Source organism: Psittacula echo, assembly GCF_963264785.1.
Source record: "Psittacula echo genome assembly, chromosome: 2".
Classification (NCBI taxonomy): Eukaryota; Metazoa; Chordata; class Aves; order Psittaciformes; family Psittacidae; genus Psittacula; species Psittacula echo.
Genome location: NC_137737.1, coordinates 120,710,205 through 120,733,137, shown reverse-complemented (window position 1 = coordinate 120,733,137; position 22,933 = coordinate 120,710,205). Strand labels below are relative to the sequence as shown.

Sequence of the window (22,933 nt, the reverse complement as noted above, 5' to 3'; positions counted from 1 at the left end):
TGTCAGTCCATTTTTAAGGTTCCTCCGTACACCCAAGCTTACTTTCTTCAGAAGCACTTGTTCGTATGCAAGCCACCTTGATCTCTGCTTTGCTCCCTAAGTATTTTTACCTGTTCTGTAAGAAAACGATGTTTGTTTTGGTCTGTCTTTTTTAAAGTTCCTTTGCACAGAAAATGGATGATAAATGGAAAAGCTACATTTCTGCAGAAGCACCTGATACAATGGAATCAGTTTCTTTTCTCAGTGTATCGGGTAATCCTTCACCTATGGAGTCAACTGTATTGCCTAATACAGAGGAACGGCAGGTGTGGGTTGATTTTGTAGTAGGTCTTCTGATTATGGGGTTTTTAAGCTCTAATTAAGGCAAATACTTCTTTGGTGGTAACTGCTGTATTTGCCTCTCCCCAGGATGTGTTTGGTTCTTCTGCTTGCTTCTCATTGCTACAAATAGATCATAGCCATTTGCCAATGCAGATGTCAATGCTACGCGATGTGTCGTAGCAATGTCTAAGCTTTCGAGAAGGAAGTAAAGGACTTCAGTAACTGCACTTTGAATGTAATGTGACTGTACCATTCCTTTTAGTAAGCTAAACAAGCATACAGATCCTTGTTGAAAGCTTGCTAGGTGATTGAAAATAAAGCTTTGTAATGCTGTGCTGCAGTGCACTTCTGCAGATTGTATTGCCATCCCTGCCTTTATAGACTTATAGGCTTCCTGATTGGCTAACTTCCCTCAGGTGACTTAATTTTGTATGATTAGTAGAGTGCTGCCTGTGGGAGGGATGTGGAGAACTTTGGTTAAGCCATCTGCTGAATGAACAAGTTGCCAAAGTAGGGACTTTGAACCTGTATGAGAAAAGAAGGAATGCTGGGATCCCCCTAAAAATCTCCCAGCTATTACTGCTTTACCTAGATGGGGAGACCTTTGTATAATGATGTGGGATGGAAAAGCCCACCTTGGCAATTGACAGCTGTTTCATGGTTGTTACTGTGAGGAAGATGAGGGGCTTGTGCCTAGGTAGCAGTAATGAAGCTGTCTCTGAAGACTAAGAATATGTCAATCTGTTAACATGCTCCTGTACACAGTGGAAGTGAAATACTATAGAGCAGCTATTAGAAAATTCAGCTTGAATTCAATACAGAGTAACACCAGAAGGTGGAAGCAGTGAAATTTATGTCACTGTTAGTGTGCTCTTTTAAATTCAAGATACTGGCTTTGTCCTAAAAGAATACTAAAAGGGAAGGGAAGGGAGGAAGGGGGTGTGTGTGTATAAGAAAAGGCTACTTAAGGGCATTAGGAATAAAGAAGCAAATGAAAGCTTAGGGTCTGAACTTCACAGGGAAGAAAGAGGTGAGGCAGTGAGATAAAAAAGGAAGTAGTGCATTCGAGATGTATGCTGGTATGACTTGGGGGGTGTTCTATTTAGAAAGTGGCCTTTATGACTGTGGATTGTTTTGTTTTTCTTTTTTATGAATAGACATATCAACCTTTGAAAGTCTTCTTGAGAGTGAGGCCCTTTTCTGTAGCAGAGCTTGAAAACCATGAACCTCAGGTTAGTTGTAGAATTAAGAAATGAGTTTTTCTTTTCCCCCAAAGAGCACCTAGTATTGTAAGCTGGGACTGTCTTTTATAAAAGTTGCGTACTGCTTCCAAATAGAATTAGTGGACACCTGGGTAAATGTAATGTTTTTATCACATGGTACAGACATGCACGCCTGTAGCTCTTCAAAATTCCACCGGGTATTTCATTTAAATGGAAGAGATGATGCAGTTCCAGTAGTTCAGGAACATGACCCTTGGGTTTCTTTGGAGTGCTTGAACAGTCTACTGCTTCATCCCGGTGACTTGTTGCTCATCCTGTGAAGTTTTTCTTCTGTAATGTCTGCAGTTTATACTGTCAGGTTCAGATGCTTCAGTGTTTTACATACATACATGTACACATGCAAACACACAGAACACTCCTCCTTCCTATGCACTGTCACAGTGCTTCCAGTTTGGTATCATTCATCAATCTGAGCTGGCTGTAAGAGTAAATTGATTTACAAAACCAAACTGACTTGTTATTCCCTTTCAATGTGGGAACTTTCTGGCTACCTGGATGAAATTCTGTACTCTTGATACAACTGTCAGTGACTCTTGTGAGTCACCTGCTGGAGAGCAGGAAGTTGTGTTCTTTGGACATAAACAATGTGTACCTTGTCAGAAATAGCCTAACTCCCACCAGCTTATTTGTGTAGCTGGCTGGGGGAGACAACAAACAAGAGTGATGTGTTACCAGCTGGATTCCAGCCCTGCAGACCTTGACTGCTCTTGAGCTTCTGTAAAGCTGCTGGCACAATGCTGCATGTGTTGGTTTCTTCTGTAGCCCTCTAGGATTTAGCACATCTGACCTGCATTCCTGTTTCTGTCAAGGTGGGATGAATGTTAAAAAGTACACAAGTTTAGCCCCTGGCATAGTGAGCAACTGATTGGTTTAAATTCAGTACCCAGCTTCTTAGAGCTTCTATACCAGTTGATAATCAGACTTGTTAATTGAGACTGTAAGAGCAGTACCTCCTGTGTACATGCCATACATGGATGATTAGTTTTACCAGCTCTGGTCAGCCTCTAAATACAAATGTTAGATTTGGTTACAATCAGTCCTTGCAGCTGATGCTTCAACACACTGTTCCTGTACACAGGTAGTTCAGTTTGTATTTTTGTCTGGTGTAAAATAATTTTTTCTGTGATAAGGCATTCTGCATTTATCGAGTGAGTGGTAGGTAATTGTATCTCACCCATACTTGAAACTAATTGTTTCCTTCATTACTGATAACACCATCTATCAATCAAAGGATAATGCTTCAAACTTAATTTTATTTATGCTGGTCATAGCTTGTTTCACACTGAAAATGATTGAAGTGGAAAGCCTGTAGATTTTTATATTGCTTTGTTTTCATAGCTAGGATCGTGCAAGCCACACAATGTAAATCACAAAATTTGTACCTTACAGAAAACTCCAGACAATTGCCTTAACTTTGTATACAGTCTTTCATGTGAAGTGGGTATCTCTATAGTTGTTGCATACTTCAAGAGAGATTATAGGTAAATTTTGCAATTCCATGTAGCTCTGGTAAATAGATGAAAACACTAGGCTTTTTGGTTTGGTTTGTTTGCTCTTGTTGGGTTGTTCTCTCAGATTGCTGTCTTCCTAAATAATTTTGTGTAGTGTTTTGGTTTACCTTGTCTTGTCTTTTAAGTGTTGTGTAACTATTGAAGATCACCAGACAGTAATTCTTAATGCACCCAAAGAGTCTTCTGCAGTGAAAAACAGTGAAAAAGGAATTGGTCGTTCTGTGCACAAGTTCACATTTTCTCAGGTAGACGAACTTTATTCTAATTTTCAGTTATAGTTTATTTTTTCACAATGATAATCACTGATTTTTCATAATGATAACTGATTTTTCTTCTGTACCATGCAATATGATTTTTCTCCTTGGAATCACATGTGGTGGTATTTTCCTTAACCACCCTCTCTCCCCCTCAGCTCCTCATTACTTACTGTTAGGTTGTCAAGAAAGCTATATTGCAATGGAGATGCCTATTAGATGAGATAAGGAAGGTTCTTTGGTAGCTCTGTTGTTCTCTTTGATCAGATGCTACAGAAACTTCTTGTAGGCACAAACTCTGTGCGGTTCTGCTGTTCCTCAAGATGCCCTTATCTGGGAGTGTTACGGGAAACCACATGTTTAAAGGGACTTGTGTTTAGGAACTTATTTTTGAAAGAATAACAGCCTAACTGCTGGAACGTCCTACACTGGAAGTAAATTTCTTAACTCTATTACCTACTGCAAGGAACTCTGTTCTTGGAGTATCAAAATACAGCTACAGGCTGTTGAGTCATTCAGACTGCTGTAATGCTGATTGTCTTATCAGCGGTGGGTGACTGGTGCAGAGTGAGGAGGGGAGCCGTGCATCGTCGGCCGAGCTCTTGAAAGTACCCACTCAACAGTATGTGCTCAGTAGTACTGAGCAGCTTGTTTTAGGAATAGGAAAACATTCAAAAATAAGGCCAAGCCTGAGTGCCTCTCAGAATTAAACAGGCACCCTATGAAAACCCAGCAGAAGATGTTGAATCAGCCAGGGTTCAGGCAAGACAGAAAATGAAGCTGGTATTGCCTCCTCAGCTTGCTCTGAAAAAGTAGTCACAACTAATCAGTGCTTAATATTTTGATATATTAAACTACTTTGTGCCATTTATAACTTTTTTTTATCCTTTTTTTTTTTTTTTTTTTTGGCTTGTTTTTGTTTTTTTTCCCCTTTTCCAAGGTCTTTGGACCAGAAACTACTCAGAGTGAATTTTTCGAAGGCTCAATGAAAGAGATAGTAAGAGCATATGTTAATGGAGTGAATGGACTGGTGTTTACTTATGGGATTACAAATGCAGGCAAGACATTCACTATCCAAGGTATAGCATATTTGCCAAAAAAAACATGTATGACAACCAAATGAAAATCCAACCTGAAGTTTATATGAACATCTACATTTTCATTTTACCTTGTGTTATTTTTAAGGGACTTCAAAGGATTTTGGTATTTTACCTCGCTCTCTTGATGTGGTTTTTAACCACATCAGGGGAAGACATTATCTGAAGATGAACTTCAAGCCATATTTGAGTAATGATGTTAAGAAACTAGAAGATGCACAAGTTAAGCAAGAAGAAGCCATGAAAATGGCTGTTCTTGCATCACTGAAAGAGGTCAGTGATCAAATACTTCCTTGTTAATGAAGCTTCTTAAAAGCTTCCTGTCTAACAGATTATCTTTAAAATCTCTGTTTTCCTATTGATTCTTTGGGTAACTAAAGAATCTATCTTTAACTCTACTGTATGGATACTTGGTGAACCTTGGAATAAGGCAACTGGCTGGTTTTGGAGCTCAGGGTAAACTGGAAGAACTTTCTGCAGCAGTCAGCACACAGTTCAAACAAAAAAACTTTGCAAAGCCAAAGCCTGGATTTCTATAAAGGAGCAGTTCTGACACTGTGGTGACACTAGCCTTTGAAAAGTCTGAGAGCTGACCGATCTAAAACCGGCTTTTTAAGCGAATCTTCTTTTGGGTCAGGTTTCCAGGCTGGATACCAGGGCAATTGTCCGAATTCTAGTACTACTTTAGGAGAGATGATGGCAAAATCTTAGCAGGATTAGTGAAGAAGGCAGAAGTGTCCATTTTGGTTGAAGACAGCCTTAAAGCAGATTAAAAAGTTTGTAAACATGTGTTTTATATAACTTCCTAAAGGAACTTTTCTGATACAGCAAACGAAGTGAGATGGCACAAAATGAATTTCCTAGAAGGAATACAGCCTGCTTTAGAAGACTGTATGCATCTTTAACTCTGGTCTCTGAAGATTATGGGTAGAATAGAGGAGTCTAGTTGCAGCCTGCTGTTCTCATTATCTAGTCATTTCTGTTCCCAGTGTAAGAAATAGGTCTCACTAGAAAATGGGCAGCTTTATGTTATTTCTAAGCCCAGTTGCAAGTTGTCACAAGTTGTTTGTTTTTCAGAACATTTTAACCTGAAATGTGGTTCTGTGCCTTCAATCGCAAAATGCCGTAGGCTCACCTGATTATCATTTAAAGCAACTCTGAATGAATTCTGGGAAGTGTAAAAGTATTGATTGAATAGGTTTTCTTTTTTTGTGGTCTTTAATACCAACGCTGTTAAAGTACTCCAGTTAGCTCTGAAAGAATATCCTTCTATGAATCAAATTCCTATGTAAAGTTTGACTGTAAATTCTGTTGCTTGATATAAACTCTGCAAACAAAACTTTGTTTAGTCTGAGTCTGGTTAACTTTTGAGGAAAGATCTCAGTCAAAAATCTCAAAGATGCTAAAGATTACATAGCTGAGAGTTTCTGAAGAGCTCACTTGCACTGTGTGTGCATGTGCATGCACAGGGGTGAGGGTCTTAAATAGGAATTGAGATGGTCAGAAGGGTAGTAGGTAAATATTAAAAATAACTTTATGGTACTTATAAGCTTGCAAGAAGGAAGAAGCAGGACTTTGAGGTCTAGAATGGGAGGTCAAATATCTTATTTTGATGATAACTCAATATTTTACAAATATTCCTTTCTGTTAAATCACAGTCTGACTTCACTAATAGTTTAGTTACTGAATGTTGCAGTAGGTGATCTAGATGTTGATGCACTGCAGTGAAAAGCAAGACCACCATCAGGAAGGAAACGTAAAAATGCATTTAGAAAATAATACATGATAAGACCTTGCTTATGACAATGCTTCCACAGTGATAGCTCAGCTATCCCCATGCTGCTTGATAGCTTGGGAATGAATAATATCACTGTTCAGATGCTCACTGAAGCTTGTAATCCGAGAGCAGATATGGTTTGGTGGGCTTGGTTTTGGTTTACATGGATTTGTGTAGGCCTTTTTTCCCGGCTCAGTTTACATGTCATGCAGAAAGAGCTTGCTATTCTTTTCATACTCTCAGTGTAAACTGCTCTGAGTTACTGCAATACCCTTCTATTTAATGTTCTACTGTTTGTTCTCTATACACTACTGATGCGAAAACTCTTGCTTGTTGTGGTTCACACCCTCTTTTTTCCTTCCCTTTACTTGTTCTGTTAATGGGATTAAATACTAGTCTTTCCTGGATTAAATGCTGCTTTACTTGCGTTCCTATTCCCACCTGTCCTTGTATTTGATATTAAATGTCAGCTTCTGTCACTGGCAAACAATGTCAGTTTCTGTTCCCACTTGTTTTCAGGCAGTTGTCTTCATGCTCTTTTCTGTGTTTGGTCTTATGATTTGAAGAACAGTCTAGCAGCATAGCTAATTTGGTTTTGTTGAAACACTTCTACAAAAATTTATCACATGCATAAGTACTGTGGCACTGGGTGTTTTACATTTTGTTTTTGACATGCATAGGTATGCCATCTGTGTCAGTCCCATACCCTGCTTTAGAATTTGGCTTTGTACTTCACAAACAGAATTAGTAGAATCCATGTCTGTGGTTATACTTGTAACTACTCAAGAAACATGGCCACTTATAAATGATAATGAATTCATGTACTATTTATCTTTAAAATGAAAGATCTAAAAGTATGGCTTCATAATTTTCTAAAAAAATCCATTTTGGATGTACCAAGTGAGTAACACAGGCAGCCGTAGTCAGTCCATAATGAACTTAGCACTGCATTAAAATAGCTAGAACATTAAGGTTTACTTCTTTAAATCTGTTCCCCTCTTCTACGGTAGCTAGGATGATGCTCTATCAAGACTGGGTTTTGGGAAATTGGGGTGAATGTCCTGATGAAAATTTGTATTAGTTTATAAAAATGGGGAGGGAGGTAGTATGTGGATATGTTGGAATATTTAAATAGTGGGAGTTGCTTTGTTACACCAGTTTTCCTATGGAGAATGTGAAGCCTGTGCTTTGACAAGTCTTGGCAGGTTTTTAAATGATTTTGTTGATGTAAAGAAATTCAGCAAATGTGTGTACTTAAGGAGACTGTGCTGTTTTCTACGTAGGATTTTTAGTGGCCCTTCAGTAATTCAGTAATTCAATATTAATTAAACCAATTTAGGCTGTTGCTTTATCAGATCTTTAAGGTCTTTATGAAGTTATTTCACTTTTTCTGAGGTTTTAAAGTAAGCTTGACTCATACTCTCACAGACCTGGAATAAGCCGGTGATTTGCAGAAGTGATTTGTAACAAGCAGGCAAATTAAGAATCTCTGCTGCTTTATTCTCTCTGTTGCTCACCACCCTGCCATTTGTCCCCGAAAGGAATTTACTTCTTCAGTTCTCTTGGTTGACTGAAGTACTGTTCAGATTTGCCCAATAGTTCATAAAGGCATTCTGGGCTGTTGCAATCTGACAGAGGATCTTGTTTCTCGCAGAACTATGAAGTTAGCCTCCCATGTTAGCAGCAGTTGGCCTCCAAAACATGTTGCTGGGATACTGGAGAGTGAGTGTTCTTGTGAAGGGAAAGAGCATTTATTGATTTAGTTCAATATTATTAAAAACACTTCATCTGCAGTCAGAGTAAGGGTGCCTTAACACTTCATACTGTTTTGATATTTGAATACTGAAATTGCTGTCATTTTTAACTTCCGCTGTTCTCAGTCTGTTCATATGGATGTAATGGTCTTATTTTCTTAAGGAGACAGAAGGCAGCTCAAATACTGTAACAAATATGTGTGATGTGGAGTCGAATTCTTCCAACTGTACCTCAAAAAGTCTTCCTTCTGATTCACTAGGTAAAATACAGTGGAAAATTCTGAGGTGAAAGGGACTATAAAAATTTAGGAATATACATGGGTAACTGTTGGTAGATTAAAAAAATCTCTGTATACATGTATTTACTTTGTAATGTAGTAGTTGAACAAAACTTCAATGGCTCTGCTCTGGAGGAAGAGTAAATATGTGAAAATATTCTGATACCTTTTCTCCTTTTGGGTGAAGAGGGAAGCTTAGTTCTGCAAAGTGAATGTATAAACTTCTGAAAGCTTGGGGGGGGCAATAGCTTACAATTTGGGCATATCCTCAGTACAGGTGACTGCTGAGAAATGTGAACGTTCTTGGGTAAACTCAAAATTATGCAGTACTGTATATCTAATTGTACAACACATATACAAGCCTCCTCCTTTTAGAAGGTTCTATATACTATAAAATTTATCAATATGTTGTTTGATCATTGAACTTTTCCCTTTGTTTTGGGCTAGCAGAGAAGAACTTTGTTCCACTTGATACGTACAGGACTAATATACACCAAAAGACACAAGCATCTGTGTGGATTTCCTTCTGTGAAATTTATAATGAATATGTGTATGACCTATTAAATGTATTATCTACATCAAAAACTCAGAAGCGCAGAGTCTTAAGAATTTGTGAGGATAAAGGAGGAAATTCTTATATTAAAGGTAATACTGGTTTATAACCTTAGCAGTTTCACAGAATATCTTCGATCATCACAAATGCACGTAAATGGTCTCTTTTCACAGACTTAAAGTGGATTAACATTCAGAGCACTGAAGAAGCCTGCAAAATACTAAAAATAGGAAACAAGAACCGAAGCTTTGCTTGTACTAGGATGAATGAGCAATCAAGTAGGAGGTTAGTTTCTCTAATTGTAAGCATACTCTGTTCCTTTTAAGGGGAGAAAGAAGGGAGGAAGGGAGGAGAAGACTCTAGAAATATGTTTCAAATTAACCACTCTTCAACAGTAGTTTAAGACTTTTCTTGATTATTCTGGGTTTATTATGAAATTCTTTCTGGAAGAAACTTTAATGGTAGCTGGACTTGGGTTGCTATTCATGGACTTCAGTAGCCAAAAAGATCAAATTACATTCATTTTTGAGTGCCAATAGAGCTATACATCTTGGTAAATGTTGATGATGCTGAGTGGGAATGGCTGTGAAAGGATGTTGAAGGAAAAGATGGTTAGTTCTTCATCACTGGCAATACAGTTTCTGGAAACCCGGAGCCCGTCAGTAGGGGGATGTAGGAAGGAGTTGTGCAGTACCTTGCGGTGCTGCTAGATTACCTAGATGCTTGCTGTGTTCTAGCTGGCCTTACTTGGTTTATTAAGAAACAAGCTCGTAGCTTTTACCCAGCTCTGGAGACAGCTCAGGGAGAATCTGGCTTGATGGAGCAGGAGAAAATAGAGAAGGTGGTATACCTGCTGTTGAAAATGCCTTCTTACTTGATTTTAATGTCCTCTTCTTTATTTGTTCTTTAAGTGTGGAAGGGCCATGTTGTATACTTATCTAATACAATCACAGTGTTACTAAGCTTGCTTTTTCTATAAAAAGCAAGAAGCTGTATTGTTCTGTGTTAGCTAAAGACAGCTGCCATTGAATTTCATGCTATGATTCTACCTGAATTTCACTCTTACTTTTACAGTAGTGCAGAAAAGAACTGTGTGCCTTTTTTTTTTTTTTTTGGCGGAGTTTTGTGCCCAGAATGTCCTCTTTTTTGCTTCAGAGAATATGCTGACTTCCACCTAGTTTGTTTCTAAGTTGGGGTGGGTTGTTTGTTTTAAGAAACTCCAATTCTTAAGTTGTGGGTTGGTTCTAGGAGTGAAGCACTGCTTTAAATATGTGCTAGAGAAGTTTGTCTTCTGTGCTTCCTGTTTTGCTGGGTTAACTGAGGATAGGGCACTTCTGGTTCGTCTTTGTAGCTTGATGTCTGGAACAGAATAACTGGATTTTCAAAGGTTACAAATTCAACCTTTCTAGAAAACAGAATAATTTCAAAACTGAACAAATAACTGTAGGCAGAATTACAAGGCTGTCCAACCTTAACTTATTCCCTTCCCCAGTACCTATTCCTAATCAGTTCTTCAGATCTACTGAGTTCAGATACTGCCTGAAGTTTGTATATGAAGTGGCTACCTGAGCACTCATCCTCTGATCAGCTGACTTAAGTGAACTGGCTTGTTTATTGTCCAAGACAGTTTGTAGGTTTCATGTAATATTTTTCCCTTCCTGTATTAAAAGAAATGGAAAGTCAAATACAACTTCTATTGCTCCTTTTTGCTGCCAAATGAATGCATTGAAAAGATAACTAATGTAAATCAGTGAATTAATTCTTGTTCTTTCTTCAGCACTGAACTTTCTGTAGCATAAAAATTTTACTTTGCTTCAGTGACTGCTTAATTTTCATAATTGTGCTTATTAAAAAGAACTTCTTTCCATTCCAGTCACAGTATATTTTCAATCAGGCTACTAAAGCTAACTGATGAGCATCAGCCGCGTGTTCTTGGAGTTTCAGAGTAAGTGAATGCTTCAGCTGATTACCAGAATGTAAATACTTCAGAAAAGTTGGTAAGGTGTAAGTGTGCTAAACTGGTGAACTTTCTTTTAATAAACAACTACTTCAAGAGCTGAGAAGGAAATTGGAATTTCACTGGCTGCATAAAACTGACTGGAAATCAGATAGGGACAGGTGTGGAAGTGTTTCCCTGTCTCTTACTCTGTTAAGGTTTGACTTGAAAGAGCCTGTTAAAACTCTCAGTAGTACAAAAATTGAGGGAAATATACATATATTGTCTAACATAATGAGAAGGTGGGGAGAGAGTAGTACTATATAATACCACACTGTATTCATAGCCTTTCACATAGTTGAAATATGTGCCTTAATAATGTGTATAATATTAATGTGTACTTATTTCAGCTCTGTGAAAGGCTCTAATCTTACAAAGGTTTTATTTTGTGTAAATAAATTTGTATGAGTAACAGTTTGATTACATGAATTATCTAACTGCCAGAGTATTTTAAGGGCTTTCTTATTATGAAGTGAAAATGATGAAATTCCTTGATCATGCAGGATAGTTGCTGCTGATTGTAACCTATTGTACCATTAGGAGCAGTTCAGTGGCCTGAGTTCGGTAGCACGTAATTCCTAGAGGGAAACAAAGAGCTCTAAGGTGATCTCGGGAGGACTTCCATCTTCTTACTTGGAATAGTGAACAAATAATTCTGTAACCAAAAGAGGCAGATCGCAGTGTATCCTGCATACTATCGTGCAATCTTCTCAGTGCTGCAACTGCTGAAAGTGACTGTAAAATGCTTCTTAGCCATTGCCTCAGTGTGCAAAACTGTCTCAGAAATTCCTCTTATCTCACCTGGAAGTACCTTAGGATTGCAACAAAATTTAGGTTACTGAACTGAATTCTTTATGTAAGAATGCCTACAAAGTTTTAGATGAATGCTACCAGCAGAGTTGTTTGGATATGCTGAATAGACTGTCTTAGCAGAAGCAATCTTGTTCAAGTATCTTCATATACAATGGGAAGATAAGATAGGTTAGTGCTGTTATCCTAAATACAGCATAGTGCCTTGCATACCTTGCGTAGTGCCTCCTGGACAAAACATCAACATTAAAGTACAACTTATTCTGTGATCTAAGTAGGCTGGAATGAGTCACTCATTTACACTTTAGACACATAAAGAATTAAAAACATGCAGTTCTGTTCTCATACTGTTTAAAAACAAGTTTATATGCATGCTCTGGATAATTTTTTCATGCAGGCTGTCTTTCTGTGACTTGGCTGGGTCAGAGAGGTGTAATAAAACACAAGCCTTTGGAGATAGACTAAAAGAAGCAGGAAATATTAATAATTCTCTTCATATCCTTGGAAAATGCATTGCAGCACTGAAGCAGAAGCAAAATCAAAATCCAAAGTAAGTGGCAAGTTGTAAACAACATGCGAAGTTTTAGGCTGAAACTGCAGAGAATAAAAAAGGGCAATTAACAGTAAACTACCAAGACTTTTTAGTGTGTGTATGAGCAAAACAAAGCTCCTGTTTTGTTCTCTTCCACCTCCAAATTATACATATAAATTTGTCAGGCAGCTGACACGTCCTGTACTTAGCTTTTGGCTTGTTCCAGTATCTGCTTTGTAACACTTTGTGGCGCAGACACTATACTACTTTTTTTACTTTTAAATAGTTTAATTTGTTGGAGATCTTATGAGAACCATGAAAGACCTTGCTCTTTGGTATGAAATAGCTAAGGCTTAAATATAAGCATCCTACTGGATCTATTTCCTGATGAAAAGAATTAAGCTTAGTTACAGTTTCATGTAACTTTGCCATTTTTGTTTTGTTTCACACTTTTATTACTCTTCTCCCCATAAGGATGAAGCCAAGTTATATTCCGTTCAGAGAGAGCAAGTTGACTCGTCTGTTTCAGCCGTTCTTCTGTGGAAAAGGCAAAGCTTGTATGATTGTAAACATTAATCAGCATGCTTCCACATATGATGAAACACTACATGTAATGAAATTTGCAGCTATAGCCAAACAGGTAAGAGTTCATCTACTCCTTCTGCTAATCTGCATTCTCTGTTACCCTTGGTTTGTGAAATTATCTGGTTGTATGGACTCAAGTGTGATTTGGACTTTTGATGCATCATACTAATTCTTCTGCCTATGGCTTCTCTCTAAAAGGCTTCTGATAGTCTTGCCAGTCTTCTTACCACCTTCTTGTGGTAATAAGTAAAGATAGCTGCAGCTCTCTGGCTTGTTCAGTTCTACACACCAACATTCTGTGAGAAAGTAGTCCAGGTGCTTTCAGATATGTCTGGTTAAACTATATATGAGCAAATGCAAGATTATGATTCAAGCTTTTGATCAATAGTTTAACCTGTGTTCATTTAAGCATCTGTTGCACAAGGTGGCAATTGCTCAAAACTTCTTGGACAGCTTGTGGTGGCAGTAAAAGAAGTAGAAGCTGCTTCTTGTAGGGAGTGGGAAGGTGGGCTATGTTCCATTTTTTGGCAGAAATAGTCTTTTTCTAGTCTGGAACCGTGGATTAGTTCTGACACTTTCCAAGTCTATAATGGCATGTTTAATGTGATCTTGGAGAGAAAAAATTCTCTAATTCTTTTCAGCTGCAACTTTCATAAGATAAGTGTGCACCGAGAAGACAAGCTTCTCTGATGTGTTATCCTATGACATAAAATCTTTAACTAGCATGAACTGCTTAATCCTAGTTGCAGTATTTCAGAACAAATGTTTTGAGGATTTGCTGCTTTTCATAACCTTCCCAGGAGACTACACAAAGACCTTATATTTTAGAAGAAGAAAACACCTTTCTACACAAGCATACTTGTACTTTGTTTAGAGTATTGAAGTCTTATATTCATATTGATATAGATCTTTGTCTGGTAAGCAACTTGTAAAATTATGCTAATGTCCTTGTAATCATTAAATATAGTTTAAATACAACAATATCTTCATGACACTTCTTCCCTAGTATTCTGATATCTGCAATATTGACAGCATTGATAGGTCAGTGCTTTCAATTCTGGCTTTTTAAGGTAATCCAGACAATCCTACCAAAAAGTTTAGATGGTTTTTCACCCAAGCTTGTTGGAGGTTGTGGCAAACCTATCATGCAGTTTGATGCTGCTACATCTGTAGATGACTTCAATGACAGTACTGAAAGCTGTGCAGAAGAGGAAGTGGACATCACCATTCTGAGTCATGAGGTAGGTGCACATCTACCAGAGATTGTACCCAAGAAAGCCAACACTATTAGCTATAATATTAGAAGCTTTTAACTTTAGAGATGTGCTTCTGCTTGGGGTCAGACAGACCTAGTCTTAAAGTGTTCTGGTTCTGAGGGATCAAGTGTAGTTGTGGAAGGCTGCCTGTGGCTTTCTAATTAAGTCAAGCGCTAGATTTGGAATTCAACTGATCGCTTAATGCTAAGAGTAAGGAAGCAGCATGTGTATTTAAAACAACTTTTAGCTGTTTGTGCTGGTTTTGGTACAGCAAGAACAAGCTAAGATGCAGCATTTCAAAAACAAATCTATGCAAGCTAACAATAATGAATTTTAAAGATCAATTATGTTTTATACTAAATGGTGGTACAAATTAATATTTAAATGCCAAAAGAGTAATAAACTTTTTGATAGCAGAAACCATCAAGATAGAGAAAGGTTGTATTTGCAGTAGGAACTCAGGGGTTTGGAATAGGTGACCTTTGAAGGTCTTTTCCAACCCAAACTATCTTATTATTCTGTTATATTTAACCCCTTCTGCAGCCCCCTTGAAAATACGGGTTTGTAGAAATGCCCTCTGTGGATAGCTGTGTGTATGAATATTTAATTTGACATGCTTATCATGTGTTTCATGTGATGTGTTGCGAATGTGTGTTTTAGCTTGTTTTTTGAAAGGAAATGTGTTGAATTTAGGATCTCTTGAAAACTACAGAGGACCTAAAGGAGAAGCTAGTTGCAGAAAGGCAAAGTAAACTCCTGCTGGAGGTGAAGATACGTAGAGAGATGGCAGAAGCAATGTTCCGACAGCTGTTGGAAACAGAGGAATCTTGGCGGCAAGTCATGTTGCAGTTCTCTTCAAGACTGAAAGGATTACATATGTTACATTATATAAATGCATGCATTTATATACACACATGTATGTATATACATATATGTATATGCAAGACATGTTTACTTATGTTACTTAGGGAAGATAGCTCTGAACAGTTTCAAAGCTTCTGATGAAAAGGGAAGAAGGAACATGAAGATTAACTTGTACAGATCAGCCTCTTCCCATGTACAATGGAAAAATAATGCTGTTTTATGTTTAACTTTGTTTAATTTGTAATTACTGGAGATTTTCTGAGTTGTTATTAGTATTTAGTAGATGTGGCAAATTGTTACAGGTGCCCCACTGGGGCTTGTGATGATTCCAAAACTTACACTTGGTCATGTTAATACACATGCATGTGCTTAAGGTAGTTTTAATTGTATCTCTTTAAGCTCTCCTGGATTCTTGCTCCTGGATGATTTGTGAACTGTTCTTAGTTTGCAATCTTGTAAATTTCTGTGGCTACATGCACTGATATTACTAATTTGGAGACTTTTTTCAAGTGTGTCCAAGTTGCTCAAACCGAATTTACTTTCTCTTAACTCTTTGCTTCTTGAAATCAGTTTCCTGCTGTTTGAATTGCGAACTGAGACTATCCCTGAGTTAAGTTGACAGCTGAACACACTGTGGTTTAACACCTGCACTGACTTTAAAATTGTTTGAGTGCTTTTTTGGCTGAACATATGAAGCAGCAGTGACGCCTTTTCTCTGTTGAGGTGATGTTCTGTGTCACTGCTGGGGCAGTAGAATCATAGAATAGTTAGGGTTGGAAAGGACCTTAAGATCATCAAGTTCCAACCCCCCTGCCATGGGCAGGGACACCTCACACTAAACCATGTCACCCAAGGGTTCTGTCCAGCCTGGCCTTGAACACCGCCAGGGATGGAGCATTCACAACTCCCTTGGGCAGCCCATTCCAGTGCCTCACCACCCTCACAGTAAAGAATTTCTTCCTTAGATCCAATCTAAACTTCCCCTGTTTAAGTTTGAACCCATTACCCCTTGTCCTATCACTACAGTCCCTGATGAAGAGTACCTGCACAGCATCCTTATAGGCCCCCTTCAGATACTGGAAGGCTGCTATGAGGTCTCCACGCAGCCTTCTCTTCTCCAGGCTGAACAGCCCCAACTTTCTCACCCTGTCTTCATATGGGAGGTGCTCCAGCCCCCTGATCATCCTCGTGGCCCTCCTCTGGACTTGTTCCAACAGTTCCACATCCTTCTTATGCTGAGGACATCAGAAATGTACATAATACTCTAAATGAGGTCTCACAAGAGCAGAGTAATGTGTAATGTCTTGAAATAATAAGGTGAAAAGAATTTGTCATTTAAGGGAAGAAATAAAAACCCAATCCCAAAACAACAATGTGAAAGACACTGCCCTGGAAATATGCTTCAAATATCAGGCCTAATTGGGTGTAGTTGTATCTATCACAACATGTTAGTGGTTGTTTTTTGTGTATGTCATGTAGAAGTTAGGCCTTGCTGCAAGTCTGTAGGATTATTGAGAATAAAAAGGAGAAAAGTACTTTCTTGGTCTCTTAACTTCATGATTTATGAGTAGATTAATAACTTTGATATTGCCAGCTGAACACACATAATCAAATTGTAATAGTTAGAATGCTAGGGTTTTAAATAAAGCTAATATGTTCTCCTTAGCAATCGTTTGGAAGATATGAAAGACAGTTATGAAGAAAAACTGGAGAGCAAATTTGAAATGTATAAAGAGGCCATCAAGAAACATGCCTATATGCGTGCAATGGAACAAATTGAAGACCAGTATGTTCCCATAGAAGAATTTCTAGCTGAACAAGAGAAAGTTGAGGTATGACATACTCTCTATATACTCATATATACTGCTAAAAATTGTGTGCTAGCCTCTTAACTGTAAATTTTGCTTTTCTTTAACAGAATAATTCAGGAATCGCAAATGTAACACTGAATAGTCAAAATAACTAGCAGTTCAGCTTAGCTGTTCTGGTGTGCAGTGCTAACCACAGGGATAGCGATATCCTCTGTCTTACACTACCTGTAGTGTATACTTAATTTTTCCAATCTTTGAGAACCCAGAAAAAATAAATCCAAGTCATCTTTATCTCTGTAATGCAGTGATTGGAACACCTGGATGGGTGGTGTATAGGGCAGTCTGGCTTTGTGGAGAACCTTGGAACTGTAGGGTGTGAAGTAAAAAGCTAGCCTGAAAGGGCAGTGAGGAATTGAATACGGGGTAGGTGTTTTTTAGGTATAGTGTATTTCTGCTCTGAAGGTCTACATGGGGGATTGTGGGATAAGAAACTGTGATAAGAAATCAAATTTTATGCAGGGTTGAACTTAATCTCTTGAAGGCACTTATACCTAGAACTGGTCAGAGTTGGCATCAGTAGGTTGCTGTTCCTTTTGCAACTGAGTCACGTTAGCCATGCACAACAACATCAGTCTTTACTTCTAGCCTCTGCATAGATGGCTAAGTGTATCCAGGCAACAGACTGGGACCTGAGGGTCTCAGTCTTTTCAGAAGGTCTGTAGTGGAAGAATAGCACTGTAGTGTACACCAGAGGTGCTTTTTTCACTGCAATTTCCTGTTCAGGAACTAAGATATCTCTTACTCCAATAGTAGGCAGGTTCCTTTCAAGACATGAGGGAAGTGGGTTTCTGTTGGAGATTGTGATGTATAAACACTTCTGCTTTTACAGCTCTCCATTCAGGTGCTGACATGCAACACTATTGTGTAATTGCCTCTGTTTTTTCAGCTCCTTCACACTTGTCTTTTTTCTTCAGACTCTTGGTTTTATTTTCACTTAAGCCCTAGCTATTCATCATGTAGAGCTGAAGGAAAAAGAGTTTTAATAGTGCTGTCTGTACATATAGCTGTCTTGCATACTGGCCACAAGGCTGCATAAGGAAAGAACCAGGGAATAAGATGGTCTTGGTAGCAAGTCAAATAAGAAACTGATAAAATCCCTAAGATGTATAAGTCTTAACTGGAGCACAACATAAAACCTGAGTGGGCAGCTTCAGAGAACCAGAATTAGGTGAATAACTTTTCTTGATGGTGACTCTTGTTTGATTTCCCACTCTGACATACTACTCTAGCAATCTAACAGGTACTGAAAAAGAGATCGAGATTGAAGCTTGGTTCTATGAAATATGTTCTTCCTATCTAGCAAGCTAACTGGCAACAGTGTTTAACACAGATGCACTAAAGCTTCCTTTCTGCCGTATGGTTACTTTTAATACAACTTGGAAATCTTCAGACTGGAAGAATTGACTCCTGTGTAAAGTTAACTTCCTCCTTTAGACAAATTCTACCATGTGCCCTTCTTTTAGGATAGAGAGAATAAAATACTCCAATTGGAAAAGCAACTTGATGAACAGTCAGAGAGGCTGTTGGCTCTGGGAAGTCCGAATTCGGATATACCAACTACTGAAAATAACATGGAACTAGGTAGGAATCTAATCTGGATATTTAAAGTTCTATTTACTTTTTATACTGTGCATGAACAAGAAAACTTTTCTTTTTGCCTATAGAACTTCTGAACAAGACAATGAAGAGAGCCAATGAAGGACTGCAGAAACAATGCCAAGAGAAAGAAGAGGTAGCTTTGCTTAATATTTAACAAATCTGTGCATAACTGTCCTAAACTCTGGCATGGTTCAATGCTTAAAGATCTGCACTCTAGACAAAAACATGAAGATCCTTGCAAATGGGCATCAAGTTTACAAAAAAGCCCTTGCCCATTGTAGGTGGTTTTTTGTTTTTGTTTTGTTTTTTTTTTTTTTTTTTTTTTTTTTTTTTTTTTTTTTCCAAAGATTGGCTCTGTTCTGGTTTTAGTCTGTAAAGGCATCTACTACTGTAACCAGTTACATGGTGAACATGATGTGAGTTGAAACTAGGGAAGTACGTAGCCTTGTACTGGGATTTGTTGTAAACATTGCTGTCATGGCCTCAGTGCTTTCCTTCCTGAAATGCCACCTGCTCACGCACAGGGGAACAGTTACAGAATGTGGTAACAGTTTAGATCTAGAGCCAAAATAGTGCCTTAAACCAATAGCTTCTGCGAGTACTGAACTCTGCTATCCACTTAAACTGAAGTAAAGGGTAACGTCTCTGTTTCTCAACCAAATAAGATCTCGGCGTTCTGAATAGCATATAGAGGTGGAAATTATAAGCTTCAGGCTGTGTTATGGGGAAAAAATTAAATCTTTTTAGGTATTCATTTTTGGTTGTTACCTTGTATGAACTTGTAAAGCTGCAGTTAGTTTCCTGTGTCTAAAGAGGATGGAGAGAAGGGAAGAGACAAGCCTTGCTCCTTTTACTAGTAACAAATGGGTTAGGGGTTGGAGAAATAGTTACAGCTGGTTCTAATAAACCATGTAAATGGAAAGTGAACTTAAATCCCTTTCTATTGAGAAAGTGTTCTCCAAAAATATCTTTTTCCTTACAGAGTTTAATGTCTCGTGTTATGGCCCTGGCGTTTGTTTTCCACTCATGTTCTTGAGAGCTCACATCCTTTTCCATTTCCTTTGTCAATTCTGGATTTCGATGAAAGTTTGGCTCTTATGCTTGATATGGGGATACTGTATTGACTGTGTGGCTAGAAAGTGCTATAATGATGGGTTTGCTGCCTGGCAGTAACTGAAGTTGAGAGCATTTTAAAGCAGTTGGTTCCATCATTGCCCTTCTGCTTCTTTGCCTTATGTATCTGTGAATATGTGATGAGTAATTCACTACTTTTTTTCTTGACTTCCAGCCTTTAAACATGAGCAGAGGGTATGGTTTGGGTTTGTTTTAGCAATCTATAGATATTTTCCCTCCAACCTTGGAGAAGTAAATTAATGATATAACTTTAATTTTGCTGGTTCAGAGATTCTTTTCCCTCTCAGGACTTAATCCATCAATATTCCCATCAGAAAGGTGACGCCTTCTGTTGCAACTGTGCTTCAGTTCATTATATGAATAGTTTTAATAAGATGAGAGTGTTCTTTTTAACTACCCTTACTGAAAAGGAGCAGACTGTTCCAGAAATAGGTTAGTCTGTGCTGCTGGTCTTTAATTGACAGGTCTGTGTAAACCCAGTAGCTTAAGCACAATAGCCCTTTAATGCTCCATCTCTATTTTGTCACCAGAAATGATAGGTTGAGACATAGGAGGTTGAGAGAAGCAGACTTCATCTTCATTGCTTTAATCTTGCAGTTTGCACTGCTCAGTATTAATCAGAAATTCTTACAGTGTCTGTATGAGTTCTAGTCATAAAATTAATGTAAAACACAGTCTTGAACTGCAGTGTGTGTGTTTTATTTTCAGCTTATAAAATCTCTGAAGTTAAAAATACAGAAATTAAATGAAACTCTGCTAGAAGCTAACGCAGACTACAGAAAAATGGCAGAAGAGAACAGTCAACTGAAGCATACAATCATGCTCAAGGTTTGTCAGCAATTTAAAAACAACTTTAATATTACTTGTATCTATAGTTGTACTGGATGCTTCTCACCTTTGTGTAAAAACACCATTCACCTTAGTAATTTCTTTTGATGTTATCATTTTTTTTCTGTCCCCAGCTTCCTGAGTGATGAGGTCAGAGCCCTTGTGTTTCACTCCTTGACTTTGTATTTTGTAAGACAAGACTTGCTTTTCAGCTTAAACGATAGACAGACAATAGGGTAACTCTGTGCCAACAATTCCTGCTAATCTAAAGGTGCCACAAATAACTGCCAAGCAAAGAAAATACTTGGAACTCTAGCTGTGAAGTGTTTTGCTGATGGCAAGCAAGGTGTCAGTGCATAAGTGCTTGTGCAACAAGACCTAAGGACTAGGGCTTCAAAGCTATACAGGTAGCTGCCTGCAGAGGTGGCTGAGCTGGATAAGAGATAATGGGCAGGTAAACTGCTTAATACTGAAAAAGAAGAAATTTTTCCTTCAAAAGTAGGGACTTCATAAAGCTGGCTGTGTCTAACTTCAGGTATCAACTAGATTCCTAAATAAAGGTGAAAATTTTGCACTCGACACTATGCACCTATGTAAGTCTGCAAATGAAGCAAGTATAAGGCTGCTTAGTGATGTTTTCCTTTTGAACATTAAATTACCTTCTGCATGATTTTTAGTCGGAAGCTGAAAATTATTCATCTTGAGCTTTGTTTTTTAGTTGGTTCTAAGACATACGAAGGTGACTTCTTGTTAACTACAAGGATTAAAGAGCATCTTTGAGACTCTGTTCTGCTCACTCAAAGCATTTATTCAGATCTGGTTAGTAGACTTATGACTATAGTAAGAGTTTTGATTTGACCAATTTTTCTTTCAGTAATAGCAGGATAAGGTAGGAAAGCCTCCTTTATTTGGTTCTTAGAACAACAGCAAATCTTTGCATAGTGTGGCCAAGCATTTTATCATCAGCTTCTTAGACAGACTTGGTCCCTAACTATATACGATGGCCCTGTAGTTTGTTTTTCTCTAAATTGCGTAAAAGTAATTCAGAAGAAATGGGTACTGAGTAGCTATTTGGAATAGTAATAACAAGTGTGTTTACTGGTATAATAAAATAATCTGACACAGAAAATTAACCTCATGAAAAAGACCCTGGAGTGTTCATATACCTAACACAGCCTTATCCTCATAGGATCAAGAAATGAGTAGTCTTCAGAACTGGGCTAAACGTGTTCTTGAGCTGGAAGAAACAGTGTCTTCCCTGCAAAAAGAACTTGATGAACAGAAAAATCATTTCTCTAAGGAGGAGCCAAAACAACAAAAGCCCAGGAGAGGTTTGTTGGCCAACCTGAAATCCACAGTAGCAGCCACTGCTATTACACCTCTTGGGAAAAGCTGGGGGAAGTATGAAGGTGTTTCATCCTCTTCAAGAAAACAAGTACTGTTGGCTCATAAAGCAAAGGACTAATATTTGATTAATCAACGTGTGCAATTACTGGGCTTATCTTAAAGTGTTGGTAGCTTTTTCTCACTTGTAGATAATATCTTCACTGTTGTGTTAACTGAGACATGTTAATACAGAACTCTTTTAATTGAATCAGTATTGAATTTAGAGCTATGTGAGGTTAGATCTAAACTTGTGTTTTTAATGTTGATACAGGGATGTGATTTGGGAAATAAATATGTAATTTTAATTCTTGAGCTGCTTGAACTTCTATCATTGTCTTCTGTACTGGTAAATGTGTGATTTATGCAAAGTGGGATGTTCATCTTCTGCTTGTTATCATTTTAAACTAAGTATTTCTGTTCCTTGTTGGTTCCTAGAAATCAGAGAGCTTGTAAACTTAATCTCAAGTAGTTAAAATAGCTGGACTCTTCGGTTAATGTTCTGGGTTTGACCCTGGAGACTGCCGTCTTGGGACCAAACTGAGCAAATTGCTGAAAGAGGCAACAAAGTGAGGTTTATCTGGCTCCTTGCTGTTTTTTGGCTAACTCGGCATTGTAAAAGAACTTGTTTTAATATAATTTGAATTTTGAGTAAGAATAAGCACTAAGCTTTGAACAAATTATTTATAATAAATTTTTACATTGCTAAATTAAGCTCTGACTCTGTTAATTTTGTGAAGGTGAGAAAATCAGTGAAATCAAGGTAAGGAACAGATTATAAATTTTTAGGCCAAATGATCATAGTGATTGACATGCTTTTGAGTTGAAAGAATCATAGCCCTGGTTAAATGACTTATCTATTAACTCAAGGAAGGAAGACTGGAGTATGATAAAACTTTAAGTACCTTTCTTAAAGCTGTTTCAGTTCAGTGAATGTGAGAGTTTTTCCTAACTACTGTGAAAGTACCATGCCTGTTAGTGCTGGAGGATTGCTTTAGAACAAGACAGAATCCGTAAGTAAATGGGATTGATAAATCTCTGTAAAGCTGTTCCTCGTAGTGCAAGGGGACCCAGTTCAGGGCAAGAACCTCACCCTCCCTGTGAAGACGCTAGGTGGTGCAGGCTTCCTGTGCAACAATGAGAACAGCCTTTCCCTGATGTGACCGCTCTTGCCAGGACTTGTGGGGTTTGGGCTGGTTTGTGTAAATGCAGTGATAAGTAATCACTCTGACATGTCTTTAAGCAGG

At 38.0% G+C, this 22,933-nt stretch overlaps 1 protein-coding gene across 1 annotated transcript; it reads left to right on the top strand.

The window, feature by feature from the left end:
- Positions 1–173: 173 nt before the first annotated feature.
- LOC308217011 (kinesin-like protein KIF20A) lies at positions 174–21,768 on the top strand (the record flags this gene model as incomplete). Its single annotated transcript, XM_080609710.1, has 18 exons — positions 174–305; positions 1,479–1,553; positions 3,241–3,360; positions 4,310–4,448; positions 4,555–4,739; positions 8,161–8,257; positions 8,726–8,920; positions 9,002–9,113; positions 10,702–10,773; positions 12,032–12,184; positions 12,641–12,806; positions 13,822–13,992; positions 14,701–14,840; positions 16,538–16,703; positions 18,206–18,323; positions 18,407–18,474; positions 20,184–20,303; positions 21,493–21,768. The coding sequence occupies 18 exons, from the start codon at positions 174–176 to the stop codon at positions 21,766–21,768; spliced, it is 2,505 nt and encodes an 834-aa protein (XP_080465836.1).
- Positions 21,769–22,933: the final 1,165 nt, after the last annotated feature.